This window comes from Clarias gariepinus, chromosome 3, assembly GCF_024256425.1.
Source record: "Clarias gariepinus isolate MV-2021 ecotype Netherlands chromosome 3, CGAR_prim_01v2, whole genome shotgun sequence".
Taxonomy (NCBI): Eukaryota; Metazoa; Chordata; class Actinopteri; order Siluriformes; family Clariidae; genus Clarias; species Clarias gariepinus.
In genome coordinates this window covers 14,198,275-14,221,373 of record NC_071102.1, presented here as the reverse complement: position 1 = coordinate 14,221,373, position 23,099 = coordinate 14,198,275, and the positions used below count along the sequence as shown (strand labels likewise).

The 23,099-nt window shown below is 38.2% G+C and overlaps 1 protein-coding gene across 7 annotated transcripts in view; it reads left to right on the top strand.

The window, feature by feature from the left end:
* The window catches only part of celf1 (cugbp, Elav-like family member 1), a 42,108-nt gene extending 19,579 nt beyond the window's left edge, over positions 1–22,529 (top strand). The window contains exons 2-14 of one of the 7 annotated variants that reach the window (XM_053492858.1): positions 709–896; positions 1,113–1,195; positions 1,285–1,333; positions 2,880–3,011; positions 3,375–3,454; positions 3,575–3,736; positions 7,973–8,042; positions 9,358–9,528; positions 10,154–10,270; positions 10,540–10,728; positions 14,130–14,273; positions 15,279–15,450; positions 20,483–22,529. In XM_053492858.1, the coding sequence (XP_053348833.1) occupies positions 719–896; positions 1,113–1,195; positions 1,285–1,333; positions 2,880–3,011; positions 3,375–3,454; positions 3,575–3,736; positions 7,973–8,042; positions 9,358–9,528; positions 10,154–10,270; positions 10,540–10,728; positions 14,130–14,273; positions 15,279–15,406 (1,503 nt within the window). In that variant the 5' untranslated portion in view covers positions 709–718 and the 3' untranslated portion in view covers positions 15,407–15,450; positions 20,483–22,529. Of the gene's footprint in view, positions 1–708; positions 897–1,112; positions 1,196–1,284; positions 1,334–2,879; positions 3,015–3,374; positions 3,455–3,574; positions 3,737–7,972; positions 8,043–9,357; positions 9,529–10,153; positions 10,271–10,539; positions 10,729–14,129; positions 14,274–15,278; positions 15,451–20,482 lie in introns of those variants that run through there. The other 6 variants (XM_053492860.1, XM_053492857.1, XM_053492856.1 and 3 more) reach the window with 6 other exon arrangements.
* The last annotated feature ends 570 nt before the right edge of the window (positions 22,530–23,099 follow it).

Genomic DNA, 23,099 nt, shown 5'->3' with positions numbered 1-23,099 from the left:
GTGATTTTTATTTAAGTTACTTTTCCTTACCTTTCTTCTTGAATCAAACTTGGCATCTACCTTTAACTTTGCTTATCAAAAAGATGTTTCTAACCACAGGACTGCTGCTCACTCTGCGTTTCACTGCTGTGTTGAATCACATTCGGAGACCGCACCAAACTTCCAGAATGTAAACTTTAAATAATAATTAGTATCAGTAAAACCTAACTTTTAAAATGAATCATAATTTAGGAAATATGTTCTTGGAAGTGAACTGATGCTTTTAGTTTTCAACCCTCTAAAATGTGTGTGTGGAGAGCGGGGGAGTGTGTATCAGTAGGGCTCTTTTTATTTATTTTCTGGTGTTTTCTTCTCTTAGGATTTAAATGTCCTCATGAGGATGTGATATTTTGTCCCAAGTTCATTGTCTATTATATCCTTGTATGGATTCTCATAGGAAAACTGCTAGATATAATTATTTTGATATAACTTCCTTCTGTTTGCAGACATCAAGGTCATAGATATCAGGTGCTAATAAAGAAAAACAGTGAGGGGAAATTACAGTGTACACAACAGAAAGTGTGGGTCTCAGGAGGGTTACAATACAGCACCTCATGTATCCTGTCTGTACTTGCCTAAAACAAGCTTGTATCAGTTTACTATATTATGTACCTGCTAAATAAATTGTTGCACATCATTTTATGTAGGATTTTATTGAATGTTTTTCAGAACCAAGAAGATGAACGGGACACTGGACCACCCAGACCAGCCTGACATTGATGCTATGAAAATGTTTGTGGGTCAGATCCCTCGTTCCTGGTCAGAAGAACAGCTGAGGGAGCTCTTTGAGCCCTACGGTGCCGTCTATGAAATCAACGTCCTCAGAGACAGGAGTCAGAATCCCCCACAGAGCAAAGGTCTCATATCGTTCTTTAACAGATAACTTAATAGTTCTTGTAGTGCCTTCCTAGATTTTTCCTTGACCAATTTCCTTGACCAATTTATGACTTGACAGAGTAAATTGTGATATTAAATATAATTCGTATTACTAGCTTTTAGTTCATATGAGCATAGTTCACCTGGCTTAAATGTCTGATCGAGGTTTGGCTTTTTAATTCCCACCTTATTTGCAGGTTGTTGTTTCATCACATATTACACACGCAAATCAGCGTTAGAAGCACAAAATGCCCTTCACAATATGAAAATTCTTCCAGGGGTGAGTAGGCTATTAGTGGACTTTTGATTAAATTATGAAGTAGGAGTGAATAATGGTTCAGATGTCTAATGTGTGCTCTTATGTGCCAGATGCATCATCCTATTCAGATGAAGCCAGCAGACAGTGAGAAGAACAACTGTAAGTGTGTAATGTTTAATAGTGTGTGGGGGGAGGGGGTGGTGGTGTTAAAGGGGGGGATGGGATTACATTTACATTTAGGCATTTGGCAGACGCGCTTATCCAGAGCGATTTTTTTTTTTCCCGATTTTCTCCCTGAATTTAGTCGTATCCAATTCTATGTACTATGTACTATGTTTCCTCCGACCCGCGTGACGTCACCGACCGCATCTTTTCGAACTGCTCGCTCACGCACCATAGGGGGCAGCGTAACACACTCGGAGGATAGCGCTATCTGCTCCTTCTGCTTGCGTGAGCTCACAGACGCCCCTGATTGGCTGTAGAGACGTCATTAATGTGGGAGCTCTCATCCCTCCCCTGTGAGAGCTCGGCCAATCAACTCTCTCTAGGCCTCCAGCTGTGAGAGGTAATAGCACCCACCCAGGGATCGAACTCGCGATCCCCGGATGATAGGCCGAGCACTTTACCACTGTGCCACTCGGAGGCCCCTCGACATATATTTTTATCTCATTATACATCTAAAATAAAAATGTAAGTGGCAACTTGGTGGCTGTGGGGATTGAACCTGGGATCTTCCGAACCGTAGTCCAATGCCTTATTCACTGAGCTACCCCTGGCCCTATTAAACGATACGCTCACTTTTTAAGCTACGTGGGTCAATTTCCGATGGATTTATTAATTTTTTTGGTCCGATCAGATTTGCATCTCATGATGATTTACGTTATGAGTGTTTATCTGACTCTGGAACACCATGCATGTACACATCGAAAACTCTCATGAATACCGATCTGCCCGCTTTTAAGTTATTCAAGTTCATAAAAACATCGGAATTGAGTCACCTCGGGCTGAGTGTTTAAACGTAAGCTAATGCATGGTTCTGAATTTAGTTTTTCCAGTCACATTTACACGATTTAACAAATTTATGCTTTGTTCCCCTCAGAATAAGAATGCAGCTAGTACTCAGTCCACTCATAGGGCTTATAAGTTTTATTTTGCATCAGTGTAGTTATGTGGAAGATCTGCAGCATTCTGATTTATAAAAGTATGTTTCTTTTTTAATAGATTAAAACTTTTTAAGATTCTCCCATTCTTTATATGAGCTGATTCATTTTTGAGAGGGTGTGGATTTAAATTAAGTAATTAACTAATGATGGAACACAATTACGTTAAATAGCTATGTAATTGTACAGGATGGGTAGAATTATGATTTTTTTTTTTTTTTTTTTTTTTTAAAGGAATCAATAAGGATGGTAAAATAATTGTGTTAACACTTTTTATTCATTTATTCAAATTTTTTATTGGACCAGTTATTAAAATTATTTGCGGTTCACTTTTAAATATAAAATACATAATAGCCTTTCGATGCAGCATGAAGTGACATGAATTAAAAAGCACCACACCAAGGCAGAAGATGATTGTGTTTAGCCATTCAGCTGTCTTGGTTGGTTCGTGTGATCATAGGAAAATACAGACCCCATATTGTTTATCATTTCCTTTTGGAAATAATAGTCGACTAAAAACGTGGCTTTTTTTTTTCCTGTCTCAGCGGTAGAAGACCGGAAGCTGTTTATTGGGATGATCTCTAAGAAATGCAATGAAAACGACATCCGGCTCATGTTCTCCCCGTACGGCCAGATTGAGGAGTGTCGCATTCTCAGAGGACCTGATGGACTGAGCCGTGGTGAGGCAGTCTCCACTCAGCTGAAAATACATATAACCTTACATGACTATGCATTTATATCGTTGCTTAAGTAATGCTTGGAGTCGCAATAATTAAAGTTGAAGTATTTAAGTAACTACCAAGACATGAATATTTTCTCAGAATATGTGCTGATAGTTGGGAAAGATTTGTTAAAAGTTTCATTGCAATTTGCTAATTGAAAAATTATCATGTTCATAAGTATTCATATTGTTATTCATATGATTATTTTTACTGATAGAATTATTAGTTGTTTTAGTTTTATCATAACACTTAAATTTTGTGGCTTGAATGCTCAGAATAAACAGTTGAAACCTGCTTTTCCGGTTTTTCTCCATATAGGTTGTGCCTTCGTCACATTCACAGCCAGACAGGTGGCACAATCTGCCATTAAATCCATGCACCAGTCACAGACTATGGAGGTACTAGAATCCATAACTCCTTGTAATGACCACATCTTTACACTATACTACTCTTCGCTATCCTGTGTGTGTATTTGTATATTTTTTTATTTGCGCATGTTTTAAAATTTTTTTAATCAGGGCTGTTCATCCCCAATCGTGGTGAAGTTCGCAGACACGCAGAAGGATAAGGAACAGAAGCGCATGGCGCAGCAGCTGCAACAACAGATGCAGCAACTTAATGCTGCTTCCATGTGGGGAAATTTAACTGGCCTTAACTCTCTAGGCCCACAGTATCTCGCAGTGAGTACAGCTAAGCACTGCACACACTGACATGTTTACGGCCTGGTTTATACTTCTGTTTTCTTATATTTATGAACACACTAAAAGGCGTTGTGCTTGGACAGCTGGATTGGTAACTGCTGTAATACTTGAATGGAATTGCAACTTGTACTAAAAATGTTTAAAAAAAAAAAAATTCACTACAAAATGGATTTAAAAAATAAATTACTATCTAGCTACAACTGTGTCCTTGACTATTTGCGCTCATGACCATGGATAATGTTTACCTCAACCATAAGAGAGGATAAAATGTGATGTATGAGATTATTTTTTTTAATTATTAAATAAATTATATAAATCTTAATGCTAACATAAACACAATTCAGAGCTTGACTCGAAGAAAATTTAATTGACTGGACCCTTTTACATTTTTCTTGAGTAACCCTGAGGGGTTTTGTACGTTTCCGATCCCTAAAGGAGAGATGAAGGAAATATAGCCTTATAAACAGTCAGCCTAGTGGATTCATTGATCATACTTTGATCATAAGACATTGAAAGCTGGTGAACTTACTGGACGTCTGTGTCAAGGGTTGGCTCATCTGATATATTGCCCTCCAACATATTTGAATGTTTAAGAATGCTACAGTTCCAAGTTATAAGTCTTGAGTAGTGTTGACTACACTGAACATGAACTTTTTGGTGTATTCATCATTCAGCTGGCTTTGCACAAGTTATCTAGTGCTGTGCTGGTTCCCCGAAAGAATTCATACTTCATGTTTACAAAAAAAAAAAAAAAACTTTAATCAAAGGTTGATGTGAAATACATCAATTTGGTTAGCATGGACTGAAACACTTTAAAGTTGTCTATACACTCACCATCCACTTTATGTCTGCTTATTCGCAGTTAATTCAGCCGTAGTGGCAGCGGCGCATTATTTAGAGTTGTTTAAATTCAGGTCAAGAGCTTAGGACTCTTAGTAAATGGCAGGCTAGTTTGAGTGTTGCAGGAATTATAGATGACCTCGTATGAAGTCTGTAGTGTTTATACACAAAAAGATTTCAATTGACAGCAGTTCTGCTTGTAACACAATGTTAATTTGAGAGGTCAGAATAAAAAGGGCAGACTGTTTTGAGTCGACTGGAAGACGAATAGTAACTTAAAAAAAAAATGCAACCATGGTGAGCAAAAAAAAAGGCATCTCGGCTCACCAAGGATTTTGTCTCAAGGGCTACATTAACAGATGAGCAGATCTTCTCCTGTCTGTAGAATCACTGTGCACAGACTTTCTTAAACTGGATTGTTGAAGATTGGTGATAGGAGATAGGGAGGGATTCTGAAATACTACAACCAGCAAAAACCGATTCTAACAATGTTGATTATACTCTGAACGGCTTGAACGCTGCACACAACATTTACAGGTGCAGGACATTTTTAAAGATACTCATCACTTCGTCAACCAGTCAACACTTGCTAAATGGCCGGATAAATTTCAAAATAGGCAAATGTACTGTGAACCACAGGAATATAAACCAGGCTTAACATTCTGTTTGGATACAAGTTTTTGCTTGTGTGTAATGAGTATAACAAATTTGCTGGGTATTTGAGCTGGGAAAAGCAGGCTGTATTTTTCTTGATATTAGGCACTGACTGTAGCATCGCATGGGCTGTAATGAGCAACACGGCTTAGTTTATATCTTTCTTGATTTTGGAAATGCCTGCAACAACTGACCTGCTGCATTATCTGAGTGGAGCATGCAGTTCCTCCTAAAAAAACTTACATCATGTGCCTATGTATAATTTATTAAATTTTTTTGTTATTTATTTTATTAATGAATAGTTAGAATTTTTGGGTTATATATGTTTTTTTGTGCTCTACTTGATGATTTTTGCACCTGGGTAAAAGATCTATGTTTGGCCATTCAGACTCCACTTACAGCAATTTGACCATTAAAAATATCTTCCAATTATTTTTGCTCATCTTACCTGAAGGTCCTTAGAGCATTTTTGATGGCATTCTCCATCCTTTTGGGCCAAACATAGATGTGGAGCCATTTTGTGAATGTGTTAGTGCTGCTCCATGGGTGTGCTGTGAAAATTCTTTTCTTTCCCTTATTTTTAATTTCTCTCTCTCTCTCTTTACTAATTTATTACTTTTCTTTTCTATTATTTATTTATTTTGTACCCTTATTGTAGGGATGCAACAAATATTTATCTGCCGAATATTTCGACCCAACATGTTAATGCAAATTACAGCAGAACTTTATGCAGAACCTTTATGTTTACATGCTGTTCAATGCTCTATATTAGCAACAATACAATGACAATTATTAATAGATCATCTTTTAATAAATGTCTGGTTTATACCTGCACTGGTGGTTGTGTGGAAGTCTGAAATCAGACTCGCCCTTAAGGCCTTGTTCACACGGGCGTTAAATTTTTGAATAAACGAACGAGCTCTGAACGTCCTAAACATTTATGTTTCGTTTTGTAGTAGCAATCGATTGACTTCTACACCGGTGTTCGTTTGTCTCTGTCTAACGTCAGCCTGCAGCCCAAATTGTAGTTTGTGTGTTAACCTGTGGGGGCAGTGTGTCGGGAACTGGATATGAAAGCCCGCCGCTACCGAGTTCACTCTCTGACTGCACAACTTCGGATTAATTCAAATTCAAATTTTATTTGTCACATACACAGTACGATATGCAGTGAAATGCTTATACGACCGCCGGTGACCTTAAAAAGAAAAAAAAAAAAACTATATATAAGAAATAAATATTAATAAAAGAAACAAAATACAAAGGAAAATAAATGTTACTAGTAAAATTAACAACCACTTAAAGAAAGGTAGTAAAGAAGATTAAAGAAAGGTTTTTCTTTTTTTGGTGGTTTAAAAAAAATTTCCGCGTATGTTTTTCAACAATTTATTTTATTTGGCCTTTTTTCGCATTTCCCTATGTATAGCATGTAGGATCATGGGATATATCCGGTCCTCCTAAGCGTAAAATGAACGTGAAGAAAACACACTAGAAGCGGTTTCCTTGCGTTCGTTGGGATTTGAACGCCAAGGAAATGTTGCATGCAACGTTTTTTTGATGCTGTATAAACGCGCTGCCGGACAAACGCACGTCACCAAAGCCCGTGTGAACACTCTCATTGACTCCTATGTGTAGAAAACACACTGCGCTTGATCTCCGTTCACCGGATGCTACGAACGGCAGAAAAACGCTCGATTTTAACGCCCGTGTGAACAAGACCTAAAGTGTGCACTCTTGTGTTTCGCTGCAAAACAATTCAAAGCAAAATTAAAATAGTGGATGTGATGTCGAGGGAGACTCAACTTTCCTTCAGGGTTTTAAATGACTGATATTGTGATATAAGAGGAGAACAGTAAAGGACAAGTTATGCTAAAAAATGAGTCAAAGCCAGTTGCGGATATTGTACGTTTGAAAGAGAGTGATCTCTATCTTAAGGCTTTTTCACTGTGCACAGCTAGTACTATCAATTGTGTCATGTAATATTCAGAAGGATGTTTCAAATGTCATTTTTTTCTTTCTAATGGGAATATAGATTGATGATAAAATATAAATGTGAGAGCATGCATTTCCTTAACCCCGCTGAGGAGCGGTTACCTCTCCGAACCACTCTATACTGTGCTCATTATAATGCTGCATGCTGAGTTCAACCAGGTTAAAGACTGCTTTGTCAGCACAGTGTTGATGTGCAGGGGCGTTATAGATGGTTTTAAATTGAGGGGCTGTCAAAAATTAAATTTTATTAACAAAAACCCATATGTAAAATGTAGGGTGCAGTGTATTTTATTTAAATAATTGCGTAGTTGAATACAGCTAACAAGATTGAAGAAAGAAAACGATTCTGATTGCTTGCTCTCTTGACCCATCAGTGCCTGATGGTGCTGCACTTAATGAACACACAACACACTTTTTTTTTTTCCTTTTCTTTTTTGTCCTAGCCGTTTCTTCCTGTTCAGTCACATCCTTCAGTGTACCAGTATAAACCAGCAAATAGACACTGATTTCATATCGCAAATACGTTTGAGTTTTGCAGTAATACATGTATGTGCTGGCGTTTGATCCAGTGTTTCGAATTCCCTCACAAATTCTCCTTTGTTTGTTTGTTCGTTTTCCTCCTCCATTACTTTGACTTTCTTTCTCTTCCTGTCCCACTTCTCGTTCCTCTTCTCACAGTCCTGGAAGCAGTCCTGACTCTCTCTGTGTTCTCTGTTTTGGTGTAATGTCTAGCTTTATTTGCAGCTCCTGCAACAATCCGCATCCTCGGGGAATGCTCTCAACAATCTCCACCCTATGTCAGGTGAGATGACTGCTCAATGTTGTATTGCACAGTAGAACTTCTTTTACTTAGTATAAACAATTGTAATGGCTAGCAGTATTTTACATGTGCTTATGGGTAGGTGATTTTACTTGCAAAATTAAAAAACTATTTCTTTATTATTATTTTTTTTACTTTTTAAGTAAACCTGTTAATATTTAGTACATATATAAGTACACAGCTAAAAAAAAATACTTTAGGTTCCATGAAAATAGTTAAAACTTTTTCAGCTCTTTATGTTAATTATTTGGTTGCTGATTGGTCAAATTGCACTGAGTTACAAGATATAGCAAAGTCATTACCTGATGCTGTTTTGTATTCATTTTTAATTTATGTCTTTCAGTATTTGTTTTCATAGACTAAGGATTAGTTGTCAGAATTAAATTAGAATAGACATAGCTGATCTATGTTTACAAATGATACTTTAATTACTTTAATTATCTTATTTTCCTATCGTTGCCCGCAGGTGAGGTTGGAAACAGTTCAGATTTCTACTGAACTTTACCCAGGCCTGTATTAAAAGAGGCAAACGTCTATAACTTTGGATGCCTACACTATACTGTTAATGTCCATTAACTTCTAGAATTTAACAGTTTAATATTGGAGGAAATTAACAGCTTAGTTCACTACTTATTTAATTTCACAACTTGAATACAGAGTCCCCGACTTGCGAACATCCTTTTAGTGTTCATTTGAGTTAGGAATTTCTGCAGATACAAACGAATTGGGGTTCTATGAACATTCGTAGATGCAAACAAATCACGGAAGTAGCTCACGTGTATTGTACAAAAAATAAAAATCAGTGCACCAGATACCAATATTTACAACTATATACAATAATGTCAGTGTGCAAGTGTATAAAATGTCCAAAGTCTGGTATATTATTTTCGTGTGAGGGTACGGGAGAAATGAGTAGTCCTCACTGTTTTCAATGAATCAGTTTAAAAGAAAGAGTTTACAGACCAATAGTGTGAAACAGCTCTGAGACAAAATGGCGTCCAGGAGGCCCAGAGACTACACTGTTATCTTAGAAATATTTGAGGTTAATTTCCTTAAGCGTGATTACAGTTTTTAGCCACATGATGGCAGTGTGGGGAAAGGGGAAAGAGATTTAGTCAAATAAATTGGTATGCGTAACATTGTATATTTCTGTCAAAGGCTTGTAAGACTCAAATTATCTGACTTAAGAACAAATACGATTTACGAACGTGCTCCCAAAACGGACCTTGTTCGTATGTCTGAAATTTATTTTTATCAATTAAAATCTTTTTGGATTTATATCTGCATACATGTTCAGGTCTGAATGCCATGCAGAATCTGGCTGCATTGGCAGCAGCGGCGAGTGCCACTCAGGCAACTCCAAGCGGCAGCAGTGCACTGACAACGTCCAGCTCGCCACTTAGTGCGCTTACTAGCTCAGGTACGGCCTCCGGACAACAGTCTCTCTCTGCCTGGGAAGGCTGCAAGGGTTCGTTCTGCTTTTTTATCTCCTCTCTTAAACAATAATGCCAGCTTTCCATCAGTAGCCAGAACTGTAGTATAGCATTAACACTAACATTTGTTGTATCTGCCCTAACCAACTGCTCTTTATTTTTGCCCTTTTTTTCCAATCTCATTGGAGTTGGCTATGAAAACCAATGTTAATTTAATGTGATAGGTTTTTGCCAGTTTTTAAACCATGTGTGTTTTTTATTTGTGGAAATTCCCAGCAAATATATTCACTTATAAAACTGCCACAAAGAATTTAGAAATTTTCACCATATTTAAACTCCTGTGGACAGCTTTGCCTTTGCAACATACCAACTATATCTGACCTGTGGACAGACTTTTTGCCCAGTGGCTAAAACTAATAGGTCACTGGTATTCTCTGTATTGCCTTGGGCTTATTAGTATTTTATTTCTTTTTATAAATACCCATGTTTACTGTAATGTTTTATTGAATGTGTGCTTACTGGGAAATCTCCTTAAATTCTCAGGTCACTCTTTTTTCACTTTTTTGATCATAGATGCCTTGTTCTTTTATTAAATATTTTTTTTGTAGTCTTTTGGTATTTATCCATCTGTCCTTATTCTTCTCTATACTTTCTTTACAGCAGGTTCCTCTCCCACCTCGAGTACTAATTCATCTGTAAATCCCATGGCTTCTCTGGGTGCTCTGCAGTCCCTGGCTGCAGGTGCTGGTGCTGGCCTCAACATGAGTTCACTAGCAGGTAAGAAACTCGTGAAACATACATGCTTTACATAAGCATGCAAACACAAACACTTGCCCTTCCAGAAAGCAAATGCACAAAGAACGTACCATGACAATTGTAGGAGAGAAATATTTTAACAAATATTCACTGTAATTTCTTATATTTATATATAATTTCTTATATATTTGTGTTTTCACAAAACAAGAAAAAAAGGTCAATTTGGATTTAGTATTTAAAGTACAATCTTTTAAAAAATACAGTTAAACATCTATGCCGTGTTTCCGTAGGCATGGCTGCATTGAATGGCGGCTTGGGCAGCGGAGGCCTGTCTAATGGATCGGGCAGCACCATGGAGGCCTTGACACAGGCAGCTTACTCTGGGATCCAGCAGTACGCAGCCGCTGCCCTACCCAGTCTTTATAACCAGAGCCTACTTTCTCAGCAGAGCATCAGTGCTGCTGGCAGCCAGAAAGAAGGTCAGTATTAAGCGTAACACAGCTAATTATTATTACTGCGTCGGTTTATTTGGCTGTAATGGATCCTGAGTTGATTTTAATTTAATACTCATATGGTTAATTGGGAAGGAGAGGAACGAGGTACAACACGCATTGTATGGGATATCTCGTGTCCTGGCTGAAGCCACCTATATAGTTAAAGCAGGCAAACTTGGGGTGACGTAGGTGTAGCCCCACCTACACCTATAAACCATCGTCACCGTGGTTGGCTTTCAGTTCGACAGCCGCTTTTCGCCGAGCGTAACTGTGAGGCGGGGCAGCAATGTGTTGTACCTCGTTCCTCTCCTTCAGGGAACAGGGGTTATAGTCATAATTCATTTCCTTTGTCAATTCACTCAGTACAACACATATTGTATGGACATATATTCACGCCCTGCCGAGCATCTACCAAAGTTAGCCACAAGAACCCTCATAGCTACTCGACTGCATCATGGACCACGCAGAGAGGACAAAATGAGCCACTGAGAGGGCTATTATTTCAAGTCAGTCAAATTGGACAAAAGTGTGTGGTGAGGACCAACTGGCTGCCGCGCAAATAGCACACACGGACATCCCTTTGAACAGCGCTTTCACACCCTGAGGCAATGGGACACCCTTACTGCTATAAGCTAATGAAATAGCCTCCACAATCCAATGGGAAAGCCGCTAATTAGACCGCGCTTTACCCTTTACTGGACTGGCAAAGCAGACAAACAGTTGATCACATAAGCGCATATTTACTGTACGGTCCATGTAGACCCGTAGTGCACGTACAGGGCAGAGCTATAGAGCTATAATCAGTGGAGACCACCTTGGGTACATAGACTGCGTTTGGTCGTAGAGTAACCTTTAAACCATTAGCAGCAAACTGCGTGCAAGATGGATGTACGGACAAAGCGTGGAGATCACCCACTTGTTTAGCAGACGCTAAAGCAAGAAGAAGTGCTGTCTTATATGAAAGAATTTTCATATTTATAGACTCAACTGGCTCAAAAAGAGGACCACAGAGGATTAACAATAAATTCCAAGATGGAACACTCGACCTCAGAGTGAGTCGCAGACGTTGTACTCCTTTTAAAAATCGTACTGCCAGCGGATGAGCCCCTGGTGACACTCCATCAAAACCAACATGACAGGCTGATATAGCCACCAAGTATACTTTAATAGTAGACAAGGAAAGGCCTTTTTCTAATAGTTCTTGTAAAAAAGACAAAGGGGGGCCACCAGGATTAGGGACATGCCCTGCTAGCGCACCCTCTCTGTGACAGGCAGAATCAGTTCTACTGGAAGAAAAGCGTACAATAGAGCTGGGGGCCAGCGCATCGATCCCCAGAAGGGCATTGCGATCTGTTATAGAGAAGAATAGTGGGCAGTAAGCATTCTATTTGGATGCAAAAAGATCCACTGCTGCCCTGCCGAAGCACTCCCAGATAACCTCCAGTCCCTCACAAGCAGGCCCCCTTTGGATAAACGGTCCGTCCCCAGATTCAGCAGGTCTCCCTGCTGCCAGAGCTTCTCTTCCTTTAAAATCTGAGCTAGGAGGAGTTGGGATTCTTCCTCCTAGTCGCTAAATCCTACCGGAGGCCCGGTGGGGGGCCCATACTCCAGGCGGACTGCGAGGGTTTTGCTAGATAGGCTGTTGCTTCCCCGGGCGAGAGCTCGAGCTAGCTGCCACCAGTGGGTAAATGGAGTCTTTTATGAGGGGGCCGCGGAGTGGTCGTTCTTCAAGCCTGTTTGGGCTTTACCTCTTGTCGCAGAATGATGTCTCGCAACGCTTCAGCCTGTTTCCTCTTGAAGTCAAACTTTGCCTAAATGGCATCGAGTGACTGGCTGAACAAACCCTCAGCAGACAGCAGTTCATCCAAGTAGACGGCCCTGTCTCTATCTTGGATGTCAGAGAGCATGAGCCATAAATGCCTCTGTGCTACCACTGCGCTCGCCATCCCTCTCCCGAGGGAGAGAGACGCACACAAGACATGCGCAAAATGTAGTCTTGACCTCGTTAAGCAGCGCACATAACGGGCTCTCCTGAGGCACCAGTGAGCTGAGCTCTGCCAAATACTGTACATTGCCTGATACGTTTGGAGCAGCCTAACGGAGTTGAGCACACGAGCAGTGCCCGCTTGAGCGTGGTAAAGCTTCTCCAGCTGGGCAGAGGAGAATCTAAAGTGTTTGGACGGAAGGACAGTAGGGCCAGACACTCCATGATTATGCAAGGGTGCCAAATAAGCAGCCAAAAATGGCTCTATTGGCGGTGGGCTAACTAGTCTTGCTTTTATAGCTCCGACCAATTCCAAATACTGTCCGTAACCGGGCACTGCTCCATGACTATGGTAACTCACCGACAAAGTCGAGAAACATGGGCAAGCAGTTTTTAACGGTTGTCGTTTTAGGAGGGGGGAAAAAAAATCACGCAAACCTTGACAGTTTTTGAGCCGGCTGTGGAGAGCGAAAAATGAAGTGTTGTCCCGAGCGGCTAACGCAGAAGCAGCGGAGCTCTGAGTGAGCGGCAAAATTTCCTGCTCGTCTTCCAACAAGCCATGCATTTCTAGCCCAATGTCGAGCACGTCATTATCCTCGAAAGCATGCTGCTCTGTGCCTGGCTGCTGGCCAGCGCTGTAGGAGAGCTCACGGCCCTCCGACCCCTTGAAATACTTCAATTAATCTGCCCAGCTAAGCGTGGCGGCTTCTGACGAAAAATCCTCGTCAGCAGACACAAGCGAAGCTGGGACTGCTAATTCAGAAAGGAGGGGGTCCTGCTGAGCGACTGTATTTTTCCCCAGGATCCTTTCCATGAACGTGACCCGTCTTTCCAGCATTGAATGCCGGAGCTGGCGACAAAGCGCACATGACTCGGGCTCCGCTAGTGCTCTCCTAGCTTGGAGAATTCCCAGACAGACAGGGCACGCTTCGTGCTGGTCCTTCACTGGCGAATGAGCACAAATACCACTGCAAGTTAGCAATGCATGCGCACCGCTGCTGGACCAGGCAGTCACAGAGGGCACTTACTGGCTGATATGGGCTAAAAGACAACAAAAATGTATTTTTGAACCAATTTTTATTTATTTATTTTTTATATTTAGGTTGAATCCCAAACTGCATACTACTGTGCAGTGTGGCTCTAAACCATTAGTGTTCGTTATTTAGGAACACTACTTAGTTTGCCAGAAACCTACAGTGGATTTCTCTCACCACAGAGAGTCCCCAAAGTGTAGGCCCTGAGACTAGCACAAAAAATGTTAATTCAGTCCTATGAATCTGTCTCTCATATGTCCCCCTGCACTATTCCTTGATAGTTGATAAATATTCCCCCCCCCCCTTTTTTTTCTTAAACCAGCCACTCTTCATTTTTCCCCCTTACTCTACTCTGTATTCCTCCACAGGTCCCGAAGGTGCAAATCTTTTCATTTATCACCTGCCACAGGAGTTTGGTGACCAGGACTTGCTTCAGATGTTCATGCCTTTTGGCAATGTTATCTCTGCCAAGGTTTTCATAGACAAACAGACTAACCTCAGCAAATGTTTTGGTAAGATGTTAATGGATTATGGTTGCCACTGACTTTTTTTTTTTTTTTTTTTTTTCCCTCACACCTATTTATTTGCGTTTTTGGTAACGCGTCTACTTATATACAGTTTACACTGTAGCGGGAAGAGCTTCCTGAATATTGCCTAAACATTAAGTTCAAACTTCAGATCCAAAAATCGTGGGTGTTCATGATATTGGGGCTAGTGAAATATTCCCTTACTTTTTCCAAGATGGCTTGGAAAACCCATCCAGGAATGGAAATAAATGCAGTGGTAGGTCAGCATATGGACGGCTTGCGAATTTTATATATATTTTATATAAGAATAGAAATTATTGCAAAGGCTTGCCTCGGCATGCAAAGAATTTTTCAGCATACGAGCAATGGAACTTATGCTTTTAGTCGCCAATAAAAACAGTTTTGTATTGGTGGAAAGCGAAGTGGGTTTACATATTTTTGTGGGTTTTTTTTTTTTTTTTTGGCAATTTGTGCAAGATTTAGTGAATACATACCACCATAAGTCCCAAAATGTTATGCAATGCTGCTAGCAAGAAGAAAACACTGACAGAAATACACTGTCAGTTTATTTTTTTTAAAGCAGGGAGTTCCAAAAAAGAATCATAAATTAAGTCAGGTTTAATGTCTGTTTATTTTATATTTTACTTCATTTACATGTTGTTTTTTTTTTTTTTTTTTTTTTTATCTTTTTTGTTTGTATATGCAAAAATGTTGGTAATTTTTTGGGTGGTTGGAACAGATTATCTGCATTGGAACAGATTATCTGCATTTACATTACTTTAGATCGAAAATGCATTTCACAATACAAAATTTTGTCTTATGTACTCGCCTTCAGAACCAATTAAATTCATACACAGATGTACCAGTGTAAAATAATTTTGCTCCTCTATGGTTAGTCTAATTACTTTTAGCTAATGCGTGCTACTCTTTCTGTTTATGCTCAACTGTGATCGCTCTTCATCCATTTAAAAAATATTTATTTATTTGCAGGCTTTGTGAGTTACGACAATCCCGTTTCATCCCAGGCGGCCATTCAGTCAATGAACGGTTTTCAGATCGGAATGAAACGACTGAAGGTTCAACTAAAACGATCCAAAAACGACAGCAAGCCATATTGAGTGCTTTTACTCTAAAATGGACTTGGTTTGAAAATGTGTTTCTGGTAAGTTGAGTGTGACACTGGAAAAAGTTCAAACGCCTGCCCCACCCTTAACCCTCTCCTACTGTTCCTTCACTCCTGTTTACCTTTCCTACATATCTTCTTTCTTAAAAAAAAAAAACATCACAAAGAAAAGGAAAAGCAACATGCAAAATTGAAGTTGTTCAGCTAAGAAATTCTTTCAAATTGTTAGGCTTCATGTTTTGGATACTTTTGTTTCTTACCATTTTGGTGCCATATTTAATCTTTTGCTGTGTACAAATCGTTCATCTAAAGATGTTGCACAATGAAAGCCAGTCACTGACTGCTCTCAGTTCCACAGTCATTATCTCATCCCAGTCATGTTCCTGCAGATTTACCTGTTGTGTTTACACTATTGACTCGAATCGTATACTTGGATAGTCAAACTTGATGCCTCCTTGTAAGCTGCCTTTTAAATAGAATTTGGAGGTCTGCTGCATACATGCAATCGATAATCGTTCTGTCACCATGATTTGGAGCATCTTGAATGTCAAATTGCTCTTCATCAGACTCTGTTTCCATAGATGCCTTTTTTTTTATTGTTTTGACTATTTATTTCAGTTATTTATTTATTTATTTGAAATACTGCTAATTTATTTTAAATAGGTTGATGTGAGTTTGTTTTTGGATGACAAAGTTCTTTGTTAGTGGTTTTCATTAAATGTATTTTATTTTCCACCTACCAAAAAAAACACCATTTCTTATTTGGTTTACTTTTTTCCTGCAGGTTTTTTTTAAGCACATAAAATTACGTCGCTCCGCACAAGCTGGTCAGTTGACAGAGATGTAGGGATGTCATGTTTACTCTCAGGATTGCGTCATTTTTTGATCAGTCGAATTAACTGAAATTTAGCCTGAAGCATAATAGCTGATAAGTACCAAATGAGCGTCCTTCATATAATTTCCTTTGGGTTGGAAAGATTAAAGATATTTGTATGCGTTTCACATGCAGTCATTCCCTTATTTGACACCTCAAGGACACAAGCCACTTTAATTTTCGCCCAAGGCATTTTAATTAATCACTATCCACTGCTGAAGTCACTTCGTGCCACGGAAATGACATTCAAAGTATTATGGAGAACTTTTGGAGAGATGACATTCAAGTTGCCTGCCTTTTTTTTTTTTTTGTGGTAAAAGGGTGGTTATTTAGTTTTACTTTTAATTCAGTCCAAGTGGTTGTTGTATGCGTACAGCAATAATTGCATCCTGAGTGTGATGTCTGTCTAAAATTACAGATAGTGCTTGAAGAAAAAAAAAAAAACACTTGCTATTATTTTTTTTTTATCTTGCACTTCAACATATTATTGTGAAATAAGCAAGTACAGTGGGGCAAGAAAGTATTTAGTAAGCCACCAATTGTGCAAGTTCTCCCACTTACAAAGATGAGAGAGGCCTGTAATTTTTATCATGGGTATATCTCAACTATGTGAGACAAAATAAGAAAAAAAAATCCAGAAAATGACATTGAAGGATTTTTAAAGAATTTCATTTGCAAATTATGGTGGAAAATAAGTATTAGGTCGAAAACTAACAAAATTTCATCTCAATACTTTGTTATATATCCTTTGTTGGCAATAACAGAGATCAAACGTTTTCTGTCTTCTGCTGGTATTTTGGCCCATTCCTCCATGTAGATCTCCTTTAGAGTAGTGATGTTTTGGGGCTGTCGCTGGGTAACATGGACTTTTAACTCCCTTCAGACTGGCTAGGCCACTCCAGGACCTTGAAATGCTTCTTACGAAGCCACTTCTTTGTTGCTCGGGCAATGTGTTTGGGATCATGAAAGACCCAGCCATGTTCATCTCTCATGCCCTGGCTGATGGAAGGAGATTTTCACTCAATATCTCATGATACATGGCCCCATTCATTCTTTCCTTTACACGGATCAGTTGTCCTGGTCCCTTTGCAGAAAAACAGCCCCAAAGCATGATGTTTCCACTCCCATGCTTCACAGTAGGTATGGTGTTCTTTGGATGCAACTCAGCGTTCTTTCCCCTCCAAGCACGAAGTTCTATTTTGATTTCATCTGACCATATGGCATTCTCCCATATGGCAATCCTCTTCTGGATCATTTAAATGCTCTCTAGCAAACTTCTGACGGGCCTGGACATGTACTAGCTTAAGCACGTAGACACGTCTGGCACAGCAGGATTTAAGTCCCTGGCAGGGCAGTGTGTTACTGATGGTAGCCTTAGTTACTTTGGTCCCAGCTCTTTGCAGGTCATTCACCAGGTCCCCCCATGTGGTTCTGGGATTTTTGCTCACAGCTCTTGTGACCATTTTGACCCCACGGGGTGAGATCTTGCGGGAGCCCCAGATCGAGGGAGATTATCAGTGGTCTTGTTTGTCTTCCATTTTCTAGTAATTGCTCCCACAGTCTATTTCTTCACACCAAGCTGCTTATCTATTTTAGATTCAGTCTTCCCAACCTTGTGCACCTGCAATTTTGTTTCTGGTGTCCTTTAAAAGCTCTTTGGTCTTGGCCATAGTGGAGTTTGGAGTGTGACTTTTTCAGGTTGTGGACAGGTGTCTTTTATACTGATAGCAGATGCCATTAATACAGGTAACGAGTGGAGCACAAAGGAGCCTCTTAAAGAAGTTACAGGTCTGTGAGAGCCAGAAATCTTGCTTGTTTGTAGGTGACCAAATACTTATTGTCCACCATAATTTCCAAATAAATTATTTTAAAATCCTGCAATGTGATTTTTTTTTTAGATATTTTTTTTTATTTTGTCTCTCATAGTTGAGGTATACTTGTGATGAAAATTATACACCTCTCATCTTTTTAAGTGGGAGAACTTGCACAATTGGTGGCTGACTAAATACTTTTTTGCCCCACTGTAACTTTCATTTTACCCCTTTTTGATTTCATCCTTCCTATTTCGAGGTTTCGCATGTCTGTTACTCTGTACACGTAAAATTGTATTCATGAATCAATTATGATTAGTAAATATTTATCATAACAAGGAAAGATTAATCATTTCATCAATATTTGAGGCCTACAGGGTCTTGGTGTTTTTATGGACATGAAAGAGAAACCATTGACCAGATTGTGTATATTACTTAACTATTATGCCTTTTTCTATTTTTATAGAGGTTTTATAATATTGCGTAAATTATTTCTCTGAATTAAAATGTTTAATAATCACTCAGAAAATTCAACAGTATTTTGTAGAATCCTGATGTAAAGTTTTGTGAATACATTCACAAATTGTTAAAGCAACAGGCGTGTGGCCCTTTTTAGCTAAGTGTATTGTCTTTGTCCAACACTCAAAATTGTATCAAGAGTTCATGCATAGTTCTTGGGGTGCTGAAGTCTCTCTGATGCTCTTCCAGGGTTCAGGTAAAGTTGTCGTAGGATTGGGAAAGAAGCCCCCTAAGCCTCATAAATGCACATCATGAAAGCTTTTAAATTATATATCTCCTAACTAATCGCAGGGACAATACCTTTTATCTCTTGGTGGCAGTTTTTTTTTTTCCTCAATGAGTAGTATAGCTGACAGAATGTACCATCGTATGCACAAATTAAAATTTAGTTTAACTATATGCCCAGTTAAATCACTGACTGATTTACAGCACCACGTTATATATTATAAATAAGCAATATTCTTTTTTTTTTTTTTTTTTTTTTTTATTGCAAGAAAGTTTTCTTGCATTTGCCTTTTGAATATGAGCTGGTATAGTCAAATTTAATATCACGTATGTTATGGCCTCCTGTACGATTTCACTCAGAACAAATAAGAAAATAGTTTAGTTTTACTACGATAATGAGTATTAATCAATCAAATTATAAAACTGGTTAAAAAAATCTTTTGTATAAAATATTAACGTCTGAGTATTCATATAACTGAATTAATGTATTCTTGAGCCACAATAGCTTTAGTCTGAACCCTGGAACTCCTTCAATGTTTCAATTCTGGTCCTGTGAATGCTCAATCCATGGTCTGTGCCTCTGTAAAACAATTTACATAAAACACAATTGTATGAAACCAAGTCAGTCCTAAAGGGCGTTCTAGTGTAATGTCCATTTCTGAATCCAAAGATTATGTTTCTTGTGGACTCTGCCCATAACCTATTATTATTACTACTGCTCTATACTTGTTTGGGGGGGGGGGGGGCAAATCATCATCATTGTTGTTGTAATGCTGATTTATAGTCCAAGGAAAAGTCATTGTGTAGAAGTGCTGGGTTAGAAACTTTAAAATAAGCAGCTGCACACTGACGGTATCATTGCATAGTTTTACTGATGTGCCAAACAGTCCTATACAAGCTGCTTGTTGGATACATTTGTCTTAATTTCTTGCAACTTAAACATTCATACTGTGGCTGTTTGTCATTAGTTATTAGCGTTTTGTTTCTAGACTGTAAATGTATCGAACCATTTCTGCCACTTTTGCCCATTATAGGACCTATATGCACAACTAGTAAGCTGCCTTCACTTTGTCTATCGCATTACCCGATATGATTCAGAGATCAAGCACAAACTGAACTTATGTACACTTAAAGAGGTCTGGAAAATCTTTAAAGCACAAAGAGTTTTTTAAGTCTGAAATTACATCCATTTGAGTTGGCACTTAAAAAAAAAGTGAAGTCCTGAGCTGAAACATCATCAGCTTAGGTTTGAATGTTGCTGATGGCAATTGCTTTTTCATTTTCTTAATTTCAGAAGTATATTAAAAACCCTAGCTACCTACTTAAAATAATAATCCCTGTTTTGTTGTTTTAGCTGTGGTAGACACTGTTTGTTGTCTCTTGGTGGTGTTGAATGTAAATTTTCCCCTTAACTCCTTTTGGGCATGTTGCTTGTCTCTCCTTTCCACTTTCCTTCTTCTTATCCCCTGTGTTGCATTCAATGTTCTATCCAAAGTAAGTAATGTGTACCTGTGACCCCCTACCCCACCTTCTCCATGCAGAGATAATCATTTACATGATTTTCTGTTTCTTCTCCTCTCCTTTTTTCTGTTGTGGCTTTAACCTAGTTTTGTTGTTCGTTATTTTTTTTGTTTTGTTCTAGATATCTTCGTGCCCGTTTGTTCATCGTTTCCCTAGCATGTCGATGTGACGTCAAAAGTTCATCGTCCAGTCCGTTGTCCTCTTCGCTTCTCTGACGCTTGAAATTTTTCACCCTTGACCTTTTTTTTTTGTTTGTTTAACTTTTGACGCTTAGTGGTTACTTATTTTGTTTGTTTTCTGTGTGGTGTTCATTTCTGTTTGTGCTGCCAATAGAGGGCGCTAGAAAGACTGCTGTTATTAACTAAAATGTAAAAAGTTTCTTGAATATTGTTCAGAACAGAGTCTATTTTTCTAGAAGTTACAAAACATAACCACTAGATTGTGCAAAGGCTTTTAATTTTCATCGTTTCATTACCCAGTTAAATTTGTTTGTTTAGCTAATTTTATTTTTCATTGTTTTAAAGCAGTCTATCTAGTGCACTCTTTTTGTTTTGTTTTTTTCTTACTCATTTGTTTTCCTCTGAAAGCAGCCAATCCATTTATAGAATCACTTTGTGTGTGTGTGTGTGTTTGTGTGTGGGTGTGTTTTCCTCTATCTCTCACTTGTACACCTTTTTAGGGTTTTTTGCAGTCACATTTTGCTGAAATTGAGGATAACCTTGTAATGTTGTGCTAGGTTAGTCGGCATGATTTTTGATGGCATATTTTTGGGAGTTCGTTAATAGTGTGACAGACACTTGAATTACCTTTTTTTTTAATTTACTTTTTTCCATTTAGTGTGTCAATTACCATAGGCACATGTTTTTCTTTTTTTGTTTTCTATTGTGTGAAAATCAGGATTAGTCTAAAATAATAAGTGCATAAAATGAGCAAAATTGAGTTCATGTCACAGTTAGTATATATGAAAGTATGCATGTTTTTCTTTGTAACTGCACTGACATCCTCAGCAAAATGTGATTTAGTTCTGTTTAAAAACAAAAACAAAAAAAAGACAAAAATTATAAAATTAATAAAATGGTGCCAAAAGTTTTGCATGTTGCTGTTGGTCACATATTTTATGTATTTTTCATGTCTGTCTGCTCTTCCAATGTGGTCCCGTTTTAATAATTGATTTTAAATCTAGTCATAACCACGTGTTAAACTGTTTGAAAGTGGACTTTGTAGATGGATTTTGTAATGACTTCTCATTAGACAGTCAACTTTACCCAGTCCTTGCAAATTTCAGCTGTTCTGTTTAGAAAAATTTTTGGTATGTTGAATGGTTGACGGAAAGAATCCCACATTTCTCCCCAATTCTGACAAATCTGTTAATGTTTCAGTTCTTTGTCAGTCTAGCCACAGCTCGATTTTGTAGTATTACCTTTACTGTGTCTACTATTTAAGGAGTAAAACCTTCTTTTCATAAACACGGCTTCTCTCTTCCTGATTACAAGTTATATTTTCATGTTTCGTTTTTTTTCTTTTTCAAATATTTTCCCCTTCTGAAAAATTTGGCACCCTGTTATCACTAGCTTTTATTTCAACAGTTAATTGCTAGCGAAAAAGTCATTTTGTTGACAAATTGGGTTTAGCATTGCAATTTTTTGGCATTTTATATCTAGATTTTAAGCTGCTGTTTGTTTAAATGTACTCTGAAAAACTTACCTGTGGGATGTTTGTCATTATTGGTACAGAGTGATTGTATTTAATAGTAAGAAATTGTACAGTTTTTGCCTTTTTCTACTTCCAAGTTCTGTTTCGCAATGTGAATTTGAAATCCTAAAAAGTGGAGCCATGTAGAACTTGCCACCATGACCAAACATAAGTCTAAACAAATTAATTCTTTGAAGCAGCCTTCAGTTGAATTAAAAGCTGATTTTTCTTTTCCTTTTTTTTTTGTCATTTAAGTTATGGTTTTCACTGGAATTGTAGAGTGAGGAGTTCATTAGATGTCTAGAAGAGTGTTCTTATCTGAATGTTTTCTGTTGAGGTTTATTTAAATTGTAATGGAAGTTAAAAATTTTCATGCTACTGTCTCCACAGAAGTATAGCAACATGCATACAACACGAAGTCATTTTGTAGTTTCTTTGGTCGGGTTGTTTGTCTGATTAAACTGAAAAGATTCACATCCTTTTTGTATCTGATCTTTTCTTCTCTTTTTCTTTATACTTGTACCCTTTCTAGCTTGATATTAATGTTACCATGCATTTCTTTGCATACTTACATCAGCCTCAGCTCACAAGAGCAAGGGTGGAAAAAAAAGAAACTGCCAAAGTACCCAACCTTACATGTGAGGAAAACAATATGCAAAAGCACATACATGCATCACATGTAAACTAGAAGCAAATTTCAAAGATTTTTTTTTCTAAATGTTTAATTCCAGCTACAAATAATGACTAATTATGAATTACTGCATAATACCAGAAATATAACAGATGTTATACATATTGTGACTATACTGCTAGGGCCATAACTACTGTTGCACTTATATGCTACTTTATTACCCACTAGCGACTTTGTGTTCGGGTAGAATTTTGGAATTGTATAGTTAATGTACAGCGCCATCTGTTGAATTTTGGAAAGAACAAAAATGTGTGCTATCATGAAGGTGAAATTGCGGAATGAAGGTAAGACCACATTTATGAAGTAGAATTCATAATTCAAATTCAATTGCACACTCATAAGCGTGTCTTATCAA